The sequence below is a fragment of the Mirounga leonina genome, unplaced genomic scaffold (genome assembly GCF_011800145.1).
Source record: "Mirounga leonina isolate KUSES-001 unplaced genomic scaffold, KU_Mleo_1.0 Mir_167, whole genome shotgun sequence".
Classification (NCBI taxonomy): Eukaryota; Metazoa; Chordata; class Mammalia; order Carnivora; family Phocidae; genus Mirounga; species Mirounga leonina.
In genome coordinates this window covers 202,076-219,441 of record NW_023270422.1, presented here as the reverse complement: position 1 = coordinate 219,441, position 17,366 = coordinate 202,076, and the positions used below count along the sequence as shown (strand labels likewise).

Below are 17,366 nucleotides of genomic sequence, written 5' to 3'. Positions count from 1 at the left end.
GCTCCCCTTTCAGAGCCCAGCATTACCCACTTAGCTGCCCAAGGCATTCATCTGGACAGGAGTCTAGAACATGATTTCATCTGACTTACTGTCTTGCTTTTGCAGGAGTTGGAGTAGTTCCACAACAAATGGACTCAAGCATACATACCCCCAACTATTAGAAAATTGGACAGTCAGAGAAGTTCCAAACTGGCTTTCAAGGCACTGCATGGTGTGGCTTTGCTCACTCCAGGGTCTGCTTCCAGCCCCATGAGCCTGTCACTGCTCCCATCTGATGTACTTACTGCCACCACCTCTGCTCCTATTGGTCTCCCAACCCAACAACCTCTCCTGCCTTCTCACTGAAACCAGACAGCACGTTCCCTCTGGGGCACACCGCCTTCGCTCCTGCCAGGCACCTTCGCCTCTATTCTGCCAGCCCCCTGGTTCTTCTCTGCTGGGCAAATCTGTCAGCAGTTGGCTCAGGGAACGACATGTGAGTTACAGGAGACCCATGAGATTTAGGACTCCTGGGGTTTTTGCTGGAGCCACTGGTAAGAGATCTTCTTTCTCCAGGAGTTGGGCAACAAATAGGAGCTGCTGGGGGCCACTGTAGCTGACTGTTGGGAGCAGAATCCTGATGGCGCTGTTGGAGGCTCTGGATTGTGACTGCACTTCTAGCACTTTTCCAGTTATGAGTGCCAACGATTTCCCTTCTTTCTGCTGGCTGGTTGCTTCCAACTGGAGAAACACTAATGCACCTTCCAGCATTTACCGTGGGCACAGGATAGGCACAAAAGTAAGGTTTGTTGACTTGTTAGTTTGTTTGCACCTATGTCTAGAGTAGTTAGGCGGAGTATTTTTTGCATTAAAAATCGTTATTCTGGTAAAATATACCATTTTAATCATTTTAAGTGTAGAGTTCAGGGGTATTAAGTACGGTCATATTGTTGAGCCACCATCACCACCATCCGTTTCCAGAACTTCATCATCCCAAACAGAAACTGTACTCATTCAACACTAACTCCTTGTTCTTTCCTCTCCCCTTATAACCTGGTAACTATTATCTTACTTTTTGTATCTATGAATTTAATTACTCTAGGTACTTCTTAGAAGTGGAACCATACAGTATTTGTTATTTTGTGATTGAGCGGCTCCTTTCACTTAACATAGCATCCTCAAGACTGGTGCATGTGATAGGCAGCACATATGTGCCAGAATCTCCTGGCTTTCTAAGGCTGCACAGTATTCCATTGTGTGGAGAGACCACATCTCGTTTATTCGCTCCCTGACAGGTTGTTTCTACTGGTTGGCTTTGTGGATCACGCTGCTGTGAACATCAGTGTGCAGATAGCTGTTCAAGTCCCAGCTTTCTATTTTTCTGGGCTATGACCACAGCTGCTGGAGCACAGATGATTTGGTTTCCCTTCAGGACCCATCATGCTGTTCTCCACAGTGGCTGCCCCAGGAGTGCCCCAGGGTTCCAGTGTCTCCACGTTCTCACCGATAGCTGGCATTTTCTATTTTGGGGGAAAATATTTAAAGGCGGAACTGTGGTAACACTGGGAACAGAGCTTATTCTGTCAGCAAGTCTAGAGAAGGACATTCGGCGTGAAGTAGTTCTTATGCTCTTTGGCAGCATCACCTCTTTAAAAACCCCTACTCCATCACCTACTGACAGGCCGGGTGACATCTCTCAGTCAGGGAGGGAAGCACCGGCCAGGTGATTGGCCACTCCCACTTTCCCAAGGAGGGGAGAGGGAGGGAGGCCGGGCAACATTTGGACTTGTGGGTAACAGTTCCCTCACACCTCCACGCCCGCCATGTTTTCAACCACAACGAAGTCACCTTTTCATCAACCCCAGGACGCTCTTACAGAGAACAGGGAAGCTGTGGCACACCACACACTCATGGTGTGTTAGTTAGGTGAGGTGTGTTAGTAGCAGGACCTCCCCTTTCCCTCATTCCCCTGGCTAGGAAAACTGTCACTTGAGCCCTTAGGAGAGGATGCAGGGCACGTGAAACATGAGGTCCTGGCACAGGCCGCCATCTTGTAAAGGCTTTATTTCTACTTCATCATGGTCTCATACAGACTCCGAGGCACCATCCTTTGATTCAGTGTGGTACCCTCCTGACTTTTTGTAGTGCTTTTCCTTAAACAAGAAAATTTTGAATAAACACTGTATATTGCCAGTTCATCATTAACAATAATTTAAAAATGCCATTGCTGTTGTATCTCGATGCAAGAGGACAATGATAAAAGTACAGTATGAGGGATTCACAACGTATTACGGTGGGACAGATGACTCACACTTACGTGATGGTGAGACCACAGTAGCAATATGTACATGCACCCGAGCTCTTCGAACCCAAAGACGTGCAAGTCGAGTAGAGGATGTGGATTATACAGCGAATTTGGTAAGCCCAGCTGAGGACTCTGTACCTTTGCAAGAATGCAGATGTGTATCCCCTCCCGTAGAGAGGATTTCCGTCTTGTCGACTGGCTTCATGGCTCTTTCACTACAAAAAGTTCATTGAATCAGACAGTCTGAAGCATTTCAAAAAATTCTTAAAAAACAAAAACACTGACAAAATAAAATTAACTTAAAACAGTCTAATTCAACGTGGAAATAAACCAAACCAAAGTGTAACAGTGCAAATTTAACACAGAGGCAGTCAGTATTGAGAGCAAGGGCGTTCAGAATCTCTTAAAATGTACATCTTTAAAACTTTTATTTTTTAAATTTATATCTTATCTAGCTTTTTTTAATATACTGTGTAAAAAAGATGGAGACAAAAATAGTTTTCTGAGCTATGAAAAAAATTAAGTTATTACAGGCACGTTTACGGTTTCGTTCTAGAAACATCTCAGGTTCACAGGTTGGACATTCAGCAGCTGTGTGTTTTTTAAAAAACATTCTTTGACCTTGGGAAAGCTAGATCTCCTCTTGTGGGCGGAGCTTGGTTGATGAGTACGGTGTGGTTATGCAAATTACAGGGAATTATTCCCCAATAATCCATGCAAACTTGCACTCGTCACACGTGTGTCTTCTCCCCGGGTGGCTCCTCGTCGCCGAGCTCCTCCAACAAGGCTGGGTCTCCGGGTGACTGAGCCGGTGAGGCAGTAGGGGAATGGGAGGCCCAACGGGACGGAGGGCGACGGTTTGCTGGTCTCTCGGGCCTGGAGAAGCAGGGTTCTAGGGATGGAGCTAGTGCAGAACAAGGTAGTTCCTTCAAAGCCGAGAAAGAGAAAGACAGGGTTACTCAGACTGACAGTTCCTCCGGGAGGGGGGGGAGTGACTCTCCCCAAACACACTTCTCAACAGACTCGAGGTCAATGCAATGGATCGATCAGGGGCAACTTCAGAATGTTAATTTATATTTGCTTGGGGAGGATAATTTAAAATGTTAAGTGAAAAATTCAACTCGGATGATCAGTGGCACAGTAATGAGAAGATAGCAAATTATGATCAAAATATGGCAATGCTGTGAGATGGATATGTTTATGCATCATCTTCAGAACTGGGCTGGAGCCGATGGAAGGTGGGGAAAGCCACAGGCCACCTGGTCACATCCTGACCCAGCTGACCCCAACCTTTTGGCCCTCCTGAATGATCTACTAGCCACAGTGACCCAGCCCTGAGAGGCCAGCCTCCCTATGCTTTGGTCTTGTTGGAGGCCCATGAAGAGACCCAGGATTTATCCAGCTGCATTAGCAACAAGACACCTTAAAACAAACTCTGCTACTACTTATTCCAAGTTGACTGGCAGTGGGTTAAACAAACTCCCACGACATGGAAAAAATGCTGCAGGCAGAAATTTTAACTTCGGCCTAGTTTTCTTTAACGACTCTTCCTTGCTGCAGCATTTTAAAAAGTGGAATCAGAGTGCTTGTGCTTCTGTCACGGGCATCCTACGCCTTCTGAGAACAGATCATGCACGACACACTCAACCGGGGGCCCAAACACCTATCATACTTCTTCTCAAGGGCCTGTGCTCCTTTTCTAGTGTTAATGAGTGTCGAGCTACTTAGTCTGCAAGATAGGAACCAAGGATGCCCACACCTGGAGCATGCTGGTGCCCGGGAGGTTGGTGGGGGGGGGCGTGAGGAAACGGTGAGTTCCATGGGGTGGAACCCGGCCGCCCAAGGGACACTCAGATGAGAAAAAGCCGAGATGGTAAGCCACTGCAATGAAGAATGACAGAGAACACAGGTGCTCAGAGCCTGTCAGGAAGGGTGGCAGCGGACTGACAGAGATGTGACGAGCAAGCGCACAGAGGCCAGGATGAGGACGGTCTGCGGAGCAGGGAGTGATAGCAGAGACCAGACGGTGGGCTGTGTCGATGAGCAGTGGGAGAAAGAGGGGGAAGAGGAAAGGCGAAAGGTGGAGCACCGGCATGGTGCTTCTGGAAGAGTGATGGAATGAGGTGGTCCCTGCCTCCCCCTGGGCCCAGCGGAAAATGGCATGAACACTGGAGACTACTCCTAACCGTCCGGGCCTCTTTGTGACTACACGTCGTAGCAGAGGATGGGGAAGCCTTGATTAGCAAAGCACTCTGCTGATGGGAACCATGGCAACCAGGAAGACCTCGCCCACGAAGCCCGGCCTGAAATAGCTGAAATGCAAACTAGGCGGGGCAAGCTGTCCTGCCCTCACCTCAGCCCTTCCGTGAGCATGCACCACTGATGCGGGGCTTGGGAAATCTGCCACCGCTTTACTTTTTCTGTCTCTGCTCCCGGTATTAAGATTTGTGTGTTGTATTGTGTGTGTGTTGTGTAGTGTATAAGTATGTTGTGTATGTGTAGCATCATGTTGTGTAGGAGTGTTGTGTTGTATGTGCCATGTATGAGGATACGCTGTGTGTGCGTTGTGGGTCATCTTGTGCATGAGGGTTGTGTGCTGCATGTGCTGTCTATGAGTATGTGGTGTGTGTTACACGTGTGGCAGGGTGTTGAATGTTGGGATGGCTGCTACCGTAGGTTTTTTTCCTACACCACTGCAGCCCTTTTCCACCTGGTGGATGCTGAACCAGAACGGGCTTTTGATTGGACAGTGTGGTGCCACCTCTTCCCCGTGTGAACCCCTATAGGAAGAACTGTGTGACCACAGGTTCAAGAATGAGCTTTTTCTTTAGTAACACATGAGCACAGACAAGCAAACGATCTTGTCCTTCACTGAGAGCTACTGCAATGGGCTATGTGGCCATTTTATCTTGGGAGCATCTTTTTCGTCTTTGAGAGCCAATCGCATTTTTGCATTTAGCACTCCAAGTTAAGACCAGTGGGTGAGGTGGGTGGGCGACTAATTCTTGATCAAATGATAAGTTGGTATTTTTTCAGCCTCGATTCAGGCTCAGACGGCAATTCTGAGGCTATTTTTTGGGAACAAGTGATGGCTCTGTTGTTGATTTCATCCAACAAATATTTATTGAGTGCTTACTATGTCACCTATGGTGATCACTTGGAAGGACAAGATACATTTGGATTTATTCCTTCTGGTGCAGTTGTTGAAAAAGAGAGAAAAGCTTCATTGTGTTAAGGTCACACTTCATTACAGCATCTGGTGGTGTGCATGTGCCTCCAGAATACCAGTGAGCAGGTGCAGGCTGACCGGGAAAACACTGGGCTCACAGACTAGGCCTCTGTGCCTGAGAAAGTCCCCTCTCTGGCCAATATCCTTTTACCCCTCTGAAAGCAGAGAGCAGAAATCTCTGGAATGTCTAGGCCTACCAATCAGTCCCTGAATTTTATGGACCCCAGGCCAGTGCAAGCAGTTGGCGGGCTCTATGGACAGAGCAGATATACCCGGTATGATTCAGCCTCATTTCTGAATGTCAGATACCAACCCCAAATTACACAGAGGACCTTTCCAGACGGTGTGCAAAGAAGGAAGAAAGCACTTACGGCGTGAGGCAGGCAGGGCTAGAGTCCCCATGGGGCAGTTAGTAAGACAGTTTGGTTCTGGACAGAACAGACAGAGAAAGAAAAGAAAAGCAAGTAGGTTGGAAAGTATTTTTTTAAAAAGAACAGTAAAGGTTTAAAGTCAACAAGCCTGGTGGCAGGTCCAGGGACAGCTATCAGGAGAAACGTGAGGCCCGCAGAAGCCGGCAGGTGCCCTCGCACATGCACAGGCCTCTCTCTGCCTGGGTCCAGGTAGTCTGGAGCACAGGACTCTCAGGACAGAATAGCAACAGACCTCTCCCTTCTGCTTTCTGTTCTTCCCTGATTTGCCCTTTAGCATTTCACATTTCAGAAACCCTTTGGCGTGCATGGAGATGGAAGTCACATGACTGTTGTATTTGAAACAGAGGATTAAATGGTCTGTTTTAGTCACAGTGATCCCGTGGCCATTGCTCACGCTGAAAATTTCCCCTTGTATTGTCCACTAGACCTGGGAGGGAAGAATAGCACTGCATTTCCAGATTATTCTTTTCTTTCACCCCATAACTCCCCTCTTAGCTTCTCTGCAGGGTAGAGCTGGTGCTACAGCTTCAAGAGAAAAAGAAGATAAATATAGCCATGGGGCGGGAGCGAGAAAAGACGAAGGAGACTTACTGTTGTGCCCCCCCGCCAGGCGGAGTGTTCAGGGAAGGGCCCACAGCCAGGCGCTCTGGGCAGGTTGGATAATCTGCATTAGTTCTGGTGATTTTGGAATGAAAACCCAGAACTACTTACTACATAATTTATAGAGTGATGGGAAGGGATTTCCAATGGGCCTAATATAGGAAGTCAGTTTAGACAAGGAAGAACTTCACTGGAATCTAGAGGAAGCAAAATTCCAACAGAAAAGGAAAAAAGAGACTACAACATTTACTCTCTGCCAGTGAGGGCTCCACACAGGTTCTGAATCCCCCCCAACTTGGCCAATCATCTCTTTGGTAGCAAACACACCCAGTGAGAAGAAAATCTAAACAGACACTTTACAGAGGACCTAAGTGGCAGGGGGACAGGCACAGTTCTGTCCTTATAAAACTGTTTTCATGCCTTGGAGCTGTGATTTAGCCATTAAGCGGTTGTCTTTCTACTATCATAGATTGCCTGGAGCAGTGGTTGTAACTCAAAGCCCTTTTTGGTTCCTAAACATTAATTTCTCTTCAGTTTCTAACATTAATGGACACTGCAGACACAGCCAGTTAATGCTTTGGGACAGAGCCCTCATTTCCCCGGATTCCTCCAGAGCCTGAAGAAGGTGGGGCATTCACACAAATAAGCCCTCTGCAGTAGTGAGTCACCTACCTCAGGCCCCTGGAAGGATAGGGGTAACAGAAGCCCGCAGAAGACACCATTTGTCACCCGAGAACTCTCAACCTTGGTATTTGTTCTTCTCAGAGCATGTAAACAACTGTATAACAAAGACTCGTATGTTCAGAACATGGCCAATATACTATTAATATTAGGTTGAATGAAATGGCAATTGCCATTTCTGTAGGTCACTGGCAATCTCACGTGGTTTAAACTCTATATTTTGAGCTGACTACCACTTGGTGGGTTAGCCTGGAAGCCACTGACCACCCCCCCACCCCTCCACCAGGGAAATGTGGAAACACACCTGCCTCGTCTCCGCACCTGTGAAGCCAGGGCTGCCTGGGCCATGGCGGAGAGCAGGGCTGCAGCCCAAGGAGTGTGTGTCTCTCCTCTCCGACCCTTGCCATCTGCAGGAGCCGCCTGGAGAATGGTTAGGGGTGTCTGGATTCCACGGGTGTGGAGTCTGTCCATCTGGGCTAGTGGTGAGTCGGCCTCACCCTCCAGTCTGCACGCGGGATCCCGGGCCGAACAGTGTCTGACGGAGACGGGACCGTGCGCGGTCTCACCGCATCAGGCCCGCAGCCCCACGCCTTCGGTCCCAGCTTTACCGTCAGGCTTTGTTTCGCTCATTCCTGAAGTGGAAACGCGGATTGTTTTTAAAGTGGTGTGGTATGGACATACTGCGTGTGGAAACGTGTGAGAACAAAATTCATCACTGACGGATCGGTGAATAATGCTAAGGGGGATGTAGTAATAATCGCATAGTAATAATAGGTACCGGGATGTGTGGTCCTATATAGTGTGATGATGAGAGATGTAAGGGGGACAATAGTAATGATCACATCGTATGAAGGCAGGATTTTGATCTTATCCATCTGTCTCACCTGGTTTTATGGCCAGGGAGATTCATGGTCGCAGGGGGCATGGGATTTGTGAGACAGAGGAATGCTATTCTGTACTGAAGTCAGCATTGGAATCCAGACCTTCTCGTATATTCCTGATGAAGGATGTTCTAGTATCCACACTATCACACCCTCTCCGGCAACCTCTTGTGTTGCCCTGGATAAAGATCTGGAGCACGCAGGCCTGATGGGACTCTCACGCACTTCACACATACACTTTTCTAGGACACAAATTCACACAGAAAGAGGGCAAATTATAACCCCAAGTGAAAGGCCCAGATAGACAGATGAGCATCAATCACCTACACCAGACCAGAGAACCTGAATCAAACCTCGAGCTACATCTTCAAGAAGAGATCACTGAGGACAATAATATGAACTTTTCTTTAGGAGTAGCTCAGGGCTTGTGTTTCTGCCTATCCCATTCTCCCATAAACCCTGTATCTTCCCAGCTCACAAGAACCTATTATGGATAAGGATTCTTGAAATCAGATGACCTAGCAAAACCCCAGGTTTACACATGTTTTCCTGGCATTTAAACAGAAGAGCTGGTGGGGTGAGAGTTGGAATACTCAGCCTTATTACCTCAATGGACCCTGGTTCAGCTTTGACTGTTTCTCCCATGTGGCTGTCACTGTTAAGACTTGGGGGCCCGTGGGGGGCCTGCCTCCTCTCCTCCTTTAAGGCATGCTCCAACAGCTTCTTGTTGAGGATCCGGGCTACATTCTCGGTGAGCGTGTAACCAGGGGGAGCAGATAAGTCCTGCCTCAAGGGCGTGCCCTCTCCCCCTTCCTCCCTCCACGTCTCTGAGCCAGCCCCGATGGGGCTGGGGGACCGTCCCCGGGAACTGGGGCTGGTTTCCTGGCCTGGGCCCAGATCCGGCCGAGGTTCTGCTGAGCGAGACCGACTCCCCGCCCGCGTTCCCTTCTGGAAGGGGTCCTGTACCACGGGGCTGTGGTCGATGATGTTGAAGAGGCTGGAGAGGCCATCGTTGATGGCGGTGTGCACAGGGCTCTCTCGTGTGGTGGTGGAGCGGGCCCAGGCCGACTCGCTGCACCCCTTTGGAGCCAGCCCCAGGGAGGTCCTGCTATTTGGCTGCTCGGCTTTGGGGAGGGGCTTCCTCTGCAGCTTGGGAGACCCGTACTTGGGGGAGCAACATGTGCGTTCAAACTTGGCCTGCACCTTCTCAATGGCGGGGGCCACCTGCCTGCTCCTAAGGCCGCGGGAAGGAGATGACGCGGGCGTGGCACCACCCCCTGCCTTTGGCGTGAGACACTTGTGGGGGCTGCTGGTGATGGCGCTGCCACGCAGGGCTTCGGTCTGCAGGCCAATGTTGATGGTCTGAACGGTCTGTGTCCCCGTTGTCCGGGACCCATTGGTCTGGCAGGCCATGTCCTTGAGTGGAGGCTTGGGGGTACCAGAGCATATGGCGTTCCTGACGGAGAAGGCCGCCTCCTTCATGTCATCACTCATGTTCTTGGCCATCTGCAGGCTGTGTAGTGGGGAGACAAACCCCAGGGGAGTGCAGAGGGCACTTTCGAGGGGGTGCAGCCCTCCCTCCACATAGTCTCGGGGGTATCTGGAGGGGGCACAAGGCCACCTGCTAAGCACATGTTCTGAGGGACCCCCCTTTGTGTCTTCAGCGCCCACCCTGGCTCTGCTTGTGGGAAACCGGCACTCAGGCTCTGACCGGCCCTTGCCCTCACCCCCTGCCGCCATGATGCTGTCCAGCCTGCGGACGGCGGGCGGGCTGTGCAGCACCCGCAGCCCAGCCTGCTCGGTGCACACGTGGCTCCGTAGGGGCTGCTTCTGGCAGTGCTCTGGGCTGGTCACGGTGTCCGTGGTCATGGTGACACTCGTGGTGAGGTACCAGGAAGAGCTGGGGAAAGGCTCGGCACTGGCCTCATTCCCTGCCCGCCCTCCCTCGGTCCTGTCTGCCCAGGGCTCTGGGGCCCTCTCGTCCCAGCTCTTGCTGTTGAACTCCTCGATGTACTTCAGGTCGTCCGGAGACAGGGGCGGGGTGATGTCCTCCTTGTTGCTGGCAGCCGGCAGGCCCTTCTCCGGCAGGAAGGGAGAGACGTCCATCAGACGCTGGAACTCAGACATGGAGGACACAGACACAGCCCTGGGAAAAGTGGGAGAGAAGACGATGTCAGCTGCCTGCCAGCCAGGAAGCGTGCTCACCTGCCACCTCTGACCTGGGGCAGGCACGCGTGTCCTGCCCACATGAGAGGTGACTTCCAAACCCACCAGTAGAGAATTTCTTAACCTAGTGGTTCCCAAATGTCACTGCACACTGGAATCACCTGGGGCTTAAAAAATGAAATGAAATGAAATAATAAAATAAAATGTAAAATAAAATATAAACCCACTTTGGAATGCTTTCATTTTGGCCTGTGGATGCTCCATAGCAAGGACACCTGGCTGATGAGTGCCTCCGATTCCTAACCTACTAGGGGTTTCCTGAGTCCCAGGCACTGCAGTAGGTGCTCGCATTACTGACAGAACACAGCCCCGGCCTGATCCCAAGCCAGCGAATGGTATACGCGGAGGGGGTTGGATACCACCACATCACAGCTATCACCTGATTACCGTTCTCCCGCCAGCCTCATCCTCTAATTCCAGTGAAGTACAGTTGACCCTTGAATGACAACAGGAGTTAGGGGGTCCAATCCCCGTGCAGTCGAAAACCCACGTAAAATTTTTGACTCCCCCAAAACTTAACTACTAATAACTTACTGTTGAACGGAAGCCCTATCAATAAGATAAACAGTCTATTAACACATACTTTGTGTATGTATTAAACACTGTATTCTTGTAATAAAATAAGCTAAAGAAAGAAAATATTAAGAAAACCATAAGGAAGAGAAAATAGATTTACAGCACTATCCTGTATTTACTGGAAAAAGTCCACATCTAAGTGGACCCATGTAGTTCAATCCATGTTGTTCAGGGGTCAACTGTACTGACTGCCATCTCCAGAGGCCAAATGGAAGATGTGGAGCAAAGAAGGGAGGTGGAAGGTGTGACAGGTGGGCATGTAATTTCCAAAAACGACTTCAAACGGAAACTCCATCCGGCTCTGTCGAAATCCACCACCAGGGCTCGGTTCTTCCCTCCCCCTGCTCCCTCCTGTACAGCCCAGCCTGTCTTGTGTTCTTGCTCTCCCTGTATTCCTGGACAAGAAGAAGATGCCTGCAGACACACAAACACATGGGAGGGTGAAGATGCGTGAGCTAAAGGAACAGCCAGGTTTGGGTAAGTGCTGCCTGATGGATGTGGATTTGGATGTAGATTCCTCCCTATATATGTGCTTTCATTCAATATATTTCTATTTGGTATGAATTTCCTGACTGCCTCCTATAGGCCAGGGCAGGCACCGTATGGGGTGTTGGGGATTCCAAAATGCTAAGAGAGGAGGTTGCTGGAGCGCTCAGGCAGCTTGTCAACCCACCCAGGGCAAAGCAGGGGCGGCCAGGAAGGAGGCTCAGGCCTGGACCCTCTGGCCAGAAATCCCTCCTGCTGGGGCAGGGGTGGTGCATACGCAGATTCACTGTCTCTGCAACTGGACCACTTTCTCATAGAACTTATTCATATCTGCACACCCCAAACAGAAGTTTAAATACCTAGGGCTTCAGACCAGCACAGGTGCTGCCAAACGGGTCCCAGATGGAGAGTACACGGGCCACATTTCACTGCAGAAACCATTAATGATGGTGAGACCAGAATTGGGGTCTGTGTGCCGCATGGATTGGCCCACAGAACAGGCAAAGCCCTGGGTGCCTGCCCTCACCCTGGAGACACATGCCATTGTGGTCGCCACCCTGGTAAAAGAGAGCAGGCTACAAATGATACCAGTAGGGCTTCTATCTTGTTATTTCTCACTAGGGGCAAAAGTTAGTGGTATTTTTTTGTTAGAAATAATCTACAAACCCTCCCATGGCCCAGTGAATAATAGAAAGCTGGCTACAACTAGCCCTGAAAATAAAAAGAAATAGAAGGGATGGGTCAATTTCCGGTAAGTGTGATTTTTCTCTTCTAGCCTCTGGCCAAGTCAAGGAGTTGCTGAATTAATAATGAGCTTCAGGTGCCTGGGTGGCTCAGTCAGTTAACCGTCTGCCTTCGGCTCAGGTCATGATCTCAGGGTCCTGGGATCGAGCCCCGCGTCGGGCTCCCTGCTCAGCGGGGAGCCTGCTTCTCCCTCTCCCTCTGCCCCTGCCCCCACTTGTGAGTGCATGCATGCTCTCTCTCTCAAATAAATAAAATCTTAAAGGAAAAATGAGCTTCAGAACGCTGTTCTCTGGGGGCTGGAAGTGCTCTGTAGGTACTGAAACCCCAATCCTTTCTGCGTTTCTTGGACACAGCTCGTCTAAGCCCCGTTTCTGCCCACTGAGGAACTACCCTCAGAGGTAAGCCAGTGCACCTGCGTGGGGCCTTTCTGCCTCCAGCCCTTGGATGGATTTCGTGGAATAGAGGTGATGTGGGCAGAGAAAGGGAACACATCAGCCTTAGCAATGGCCAAAGCAAGACAGATACGAAACCAGGACACATTGGAAACGTGCCAGGACGTGAGGGTGCACAGAAGAAGTCCAGAGGGAAGACAGGAAACTGCTAGAAGCAAGAGGGAGAAGGGGATGGTGGGGACAACACATGTTCTTACCTTGGACATTTTGATAGGTAAGGTTTTTTTAAAAGAGGTTATTCATTTATTTGAGAGAGCTAGAGAGAAAGAACACACGTGGGCAGAGCGGCAGAGGGAGAGGGAGAAGCAGGCTTCATGTGGAGCAGGGAGCCCGACGCAGGGCTCCATCCCAGGACCCTGGGATCATGACCTGAGCCAAAGGCAGACGCTTAATGACTGAGCCAACCAGGTGCCCCGATATATAAGTTAATTTAAGATGAACTTTTCTAAGTATGACTTTTGAAATTAGTAGCAGCAATTAATATAAAAAATAGGGGGCACCTGGCTGGCTCCATCGGTGGAGTGTATGACTCTTGATCTCGGGGTGGGGAGTTCAAGTCCCATGTTGGGTATAGCGATTACTACAAAAAATAAATACACTTTAAAAAAAGATAAAAAAAATAAGAGCTACTATGCAGGGAAGAGCTCTGTGAAGATAGCTAAACTTTGCTGACTGTTTACTCTGTGTCAGGCATTGCTTTGTTTCATGTGTAGAAACACATTTAAGCTGTAAAGAAATTGAAAAGCCTTCTGTTTACAGATGAGGAAACTGAGGCACAGGGTGTCACCTAACTCACCCCAGGGCACATGGCTGGCAAGAGGCAGATGTGCATTTGAAACCAGGCTCTAGTTCTCGAATGCGGCGCTGGACTGTCCGAGAATGACCAGACAAGACAGAGCCTGAAGGACAGAAATGCACCACAGGCATTTTGGGTGGTTTTGGATGAACCAAATACAGGGCAAAATGGGAAGAAGACAGTAATTTATGGACTTGAAGTTCATAGGGAAACCAGGGATGAGGAGATCTGGAAACAGCAGACTGCCCTGAGGAGAAGTTTCCTGTGGTGGAAATAGCATGTGTTCATCTATAAAGAAAAAGCATTTGTGGGGGGATTGGGGGGTGGGGGGGCTGTGTACAGGAAATCTTTCCACTCAGTTGTCTATTTTTAGTGTTTAAACAAATTTGCTTAGATATGTCTTTTCAGATATATCCTATCATACAAATGACCTAAAATAGACGATAACTAACATCACCAACATCACTTACTTTGTATTTACTTCAAGGTTTACTGCCGGGAAATATTTTAGTAAATCCTCCGGGCAGAGCTTTAAATGCACAGTATATAAAATGTCTCACAGCACATCAAGAGGGAGTCTTTCCAGACTAAATGAGAAGCAGGAGGTTTCTGTGGACTTTCCAGAAACCACTGGACATAACATTCCTTTATATACACAATACACAACTGTAACTGTTCTCACCATGACACTAACACCCACATGAGTACAGTGTGTCTCTGGCCTTTCTATTGCTAATAATAGAAAATGCCATATTTATGAAATCAATAATAATAAAGCAACTACTTATTCAGAAGTCTTACTTTAAGTCATTCTCAAGACAGTGTTACCACAGACTGCGGCAACAAGATGGAATTTTAAGACCAAGAGGTTTTAATTTCAGTAGCCGACTATTGTTTTCATCAGTCTTACTTACCTTTGAAGGTTTCCCTTGTGATTTTCTTCTTCCTATAAAGAAGAAATAAGATCGTCTGAATCAGTTAATATTGGCTGCCAGGCACTTTCAACGTGCTAAATGATTTGTTTTGCTCTTCGGCCATAGGAAAATACCATTTAAAATGTACACCAAGACCAAGTTTTGGTTGGGAATGTTCCTGTCCCTCAGCCCTTTGAAATATAATAATAAAACCAGAACCCACACATCTGAATGTGTGTGTATGTGTGTGCACATGAGTGAGAGAGAGAGACAGAGAAAGAGAGGAGGAGGAGGAGGTGGGGAAAGGGAAGATGGGGCCCCCAAGAGAGGAAGTTGGGCAGCTATGTCCCTTGGTCTAAGCCTCACTGTAGAAGGTGATGCAACAGCCTTAGGCTTGAGCACTTTCTCAGTGGTGAGCTCTGCCATGTGGAATCAGAGGTGGACTGACCACAACTTCTGCTCTGCGCAGCTCAGTACGGCCCCGTCACGGTGGACCCGGGCCAGGATGGGCTCCTTCCTCTCTGCTATGCAACTGCACCATGGGAGTTGCCAAAGGGTCAAACAGGGCACCATCCTGGTGATGTCATGCCACCTGGCTACATACTGGTGAGAAGGGACTTGACCTCAGAGACACCTCACTGAAATCTAGCTGCCCCACATTTCAACACTACTTGACACGAACTCTTCAAAGTCTGTCTTTGGACAGGTTAAGTGACAGGTTCAGCAACTGTCAAACTGACTCACAGGTAATGATTCCTAAAATCCAACCAGGTTTTAAAACCCAGTTGTTGAAAGGGCATAATCAGAAAAACCTGACATTGTGCCGTGGAAATCTCAGCCCAGAGTTTAGCTCACCGCTTTGCTGATCTAATTTACGCACAGCTTCAAAGTGTTGGATTTTTCCCCCTTTGCACAGAATAAGAATTTATAGCATGTCATTGTTTAGTGACACTTATTATTTCCCAGGGTGAGGTACTTGCTTTAGAACAGATTTTTTTTGTTACCAGTAAGTTGTTTAGAATCAGAAGGCTGCTGTGATTTAAAGAGAGGTTGCAGACCTATACGTCCCAGAATGAATTCTCTCCTCCTGTGGGTTCCACTGGACCCGCTCATGGGTGAGACCTTTTGTTTACACAGGACACAGTCCTACGTCTCCAAACCTGAGACATGTTGGCCAAGTGAAATTGAATGCAGCGCATGCTAGGAGTTTGGGGTCGGGACCACCAAGCAAAGCTCTTGGCACTGTGAAGGTTTCATGCTTACTCAACCCAGAGGCTGTGATTTGCAAAGCCCGAGCCTGCTGGCCAGGTGGCCAGGTTCCTGACAACCCCTTGGTCCTGCAGCAGTTAACTGGACCCCAAATCCCAGGCTGACCTGGGGGAGGCAGTTCCTGAACTCCCGCTGGGGCCCTCGGGCTGGAGGCTCCTCTGGCTCATCATCTAGAGACAAGGCGTCCAAGTAGAGGTTTTCCCGTGCTGAACATCTGTCCGATTCCTTCAGCTTAGACAGTGGCCGGTCATCAAACGGGGTGGAGTCAGTGTCTGCGCAGGGCCACATCTCCAAGGGACGGGGCATTCGGGGACTTCCTGGGTGGGCAAAGGGGCGGATGTTGCCTTCCTTTTGATCACAGAGGAAACTGCCACTTCTCCGGGGACTGTTTTCTTTCTGCAACTTGAGGGTTTTTAAAAAATGAAAACAATTAGTCTCACTCTTCTGTCAGTTGCTCTCCCTAAGACTGCTGCTTCTCCACAATTTGGAACTACATTTGGGTCCATAGGAAAGACTGGGAGAAGTAAATGTTCTTCAAGTTCTGACCTTAATTTCAAAAGTAACACATTACAGATGTTTTTATTAAAAAAAAAAAAATCACAATTTTATCCAGACTGGAAAATGTGCATTAACCACACACATGAGCCAACTCCTTCTGATGAGAATATATATATATATTACTGTATATAACTTGGAGTACTGTTCATGGGAAATTATACATTTATTTTTTAAAAACTGAACATTGTTAAATGACGTATTTAGAACTATTTTTTATACCTTCAGAACTTAAGGCACACTCACTGGAAAACCATCAGTGATAGCAAACTTCTGAGGGCGAATTTGATTTTCCTGACTAGCAGAGTTTCCTCATTCTAACACTATTATACCCAAATCATTTGGTACAGGTCCCGTCTATTAACCCAAGTGATCGAATTGGGTTGTAACCACTGAATGTCAAAAACAACTTCTAACTTTGCTTGAGAGGATTACAACTTAGCTATCAAGTTAATGAAAGATCTGGACTGATTGAAAAAGGAAAAGCCACATACTTTAGAGCCATACCTTTTTTGCCTGACTTAGGAAATGCAGGAAGCAATAGTGGGGAACACGCAGGTGCCCCTAGAGTGAGGAAGGTCTGAGTTGGGCCCACTGTCCTATAGCTTCCTGGTTTGCTGGCAGGAGTGAAGTCCCCAGCGATCCCCAGCTCAGGGTCCTGATCTGTGATGTGGGGACCGCACAGCTGCCCGCTGTGGAGGGGAGGAGCGCAGGGGCTACCAGCAAGGTGAGCCCAGCAGGGCTCACTGTTCATCAGTGAGACCAGCACTGACCTCCCTGGGGTCTGGGTGCACTGATACATGCCTTGCTGATTTATGGCACTAGAACGAACCATGTGGAGCCACTTAGGAAGGGAGCCAATGTGAAATCACAGGGACAGGCAGGGAAATGGCGTGCAGGGTGGATGCTCACTCCCTGGAGAAGCTGTAATGGACCACTTCCCCCTGGACTCTCCAGAGCTTTCCTCACTGCCTTCTTTTCGAAACATGCACAGAAAGCACAGTGGAGGGCTGAGGAGAGTTCCACCTACATATCTCCACTGGGGTCTTTACTGGATGACATGCTCACACACTCAACCACCATGGCGGCTGCCTTCTTGGCTAAGAAAGTTATCTGAAGGGTGAAAGTAACATCTGGATTTGTCAAAGAAGAAAGGTGTTCAGTCCTCAAGTGCTGAGATGGCGCCAGGAAGTTCTACAACTCCCCTGGAAGCATTAATTTATTTTTAACCAAGCATCTTTC

At 48.7% G+C, this 17,366-nt stretch overlaps 1 protein-coding gene across 2 annotated transcripts in view; it reads right to left on the bottom strand.

Moving 5' to 3' along the window:
• Positions 1 to 2,025: 2,025 nt before the first annotated feature.
• MTCL1 (microtubule crosslinking factor 1) overlaps positions 2,026 to 17,366 on the bottom strand; it is a 120,869-nt gene continuing 105,528 nt past the window's right edge. For both annotated transcript variants that reach the window (XM_035013792.1, XM_035013791.1), the window contains 4 exons: positions 15,675 to 15,971; positions 14,301 to 14,332; positions 8,713 to 10,252; positions 2,026 to 3,210 (listed from right to left, as the gene is read on the bottom strand). In XM_035013792.1, coding sequence (XP_034869683.1) covers positions 3,016 to 3,210; positions 8,713 to 10,252; positions 14,301 to 14,332; positions 15,675 to 15,971 — 2,064 coding nt within the window. In that variant the 3' untranslated portion in view covers positions 2,026 to 3,015. The remainder of the gene's footprint in view (positions 3,211 to 8,712; positions 10,253 to 14,300; positions 14,333 to 15,674; positions 15,972 to 17,366) is intronic.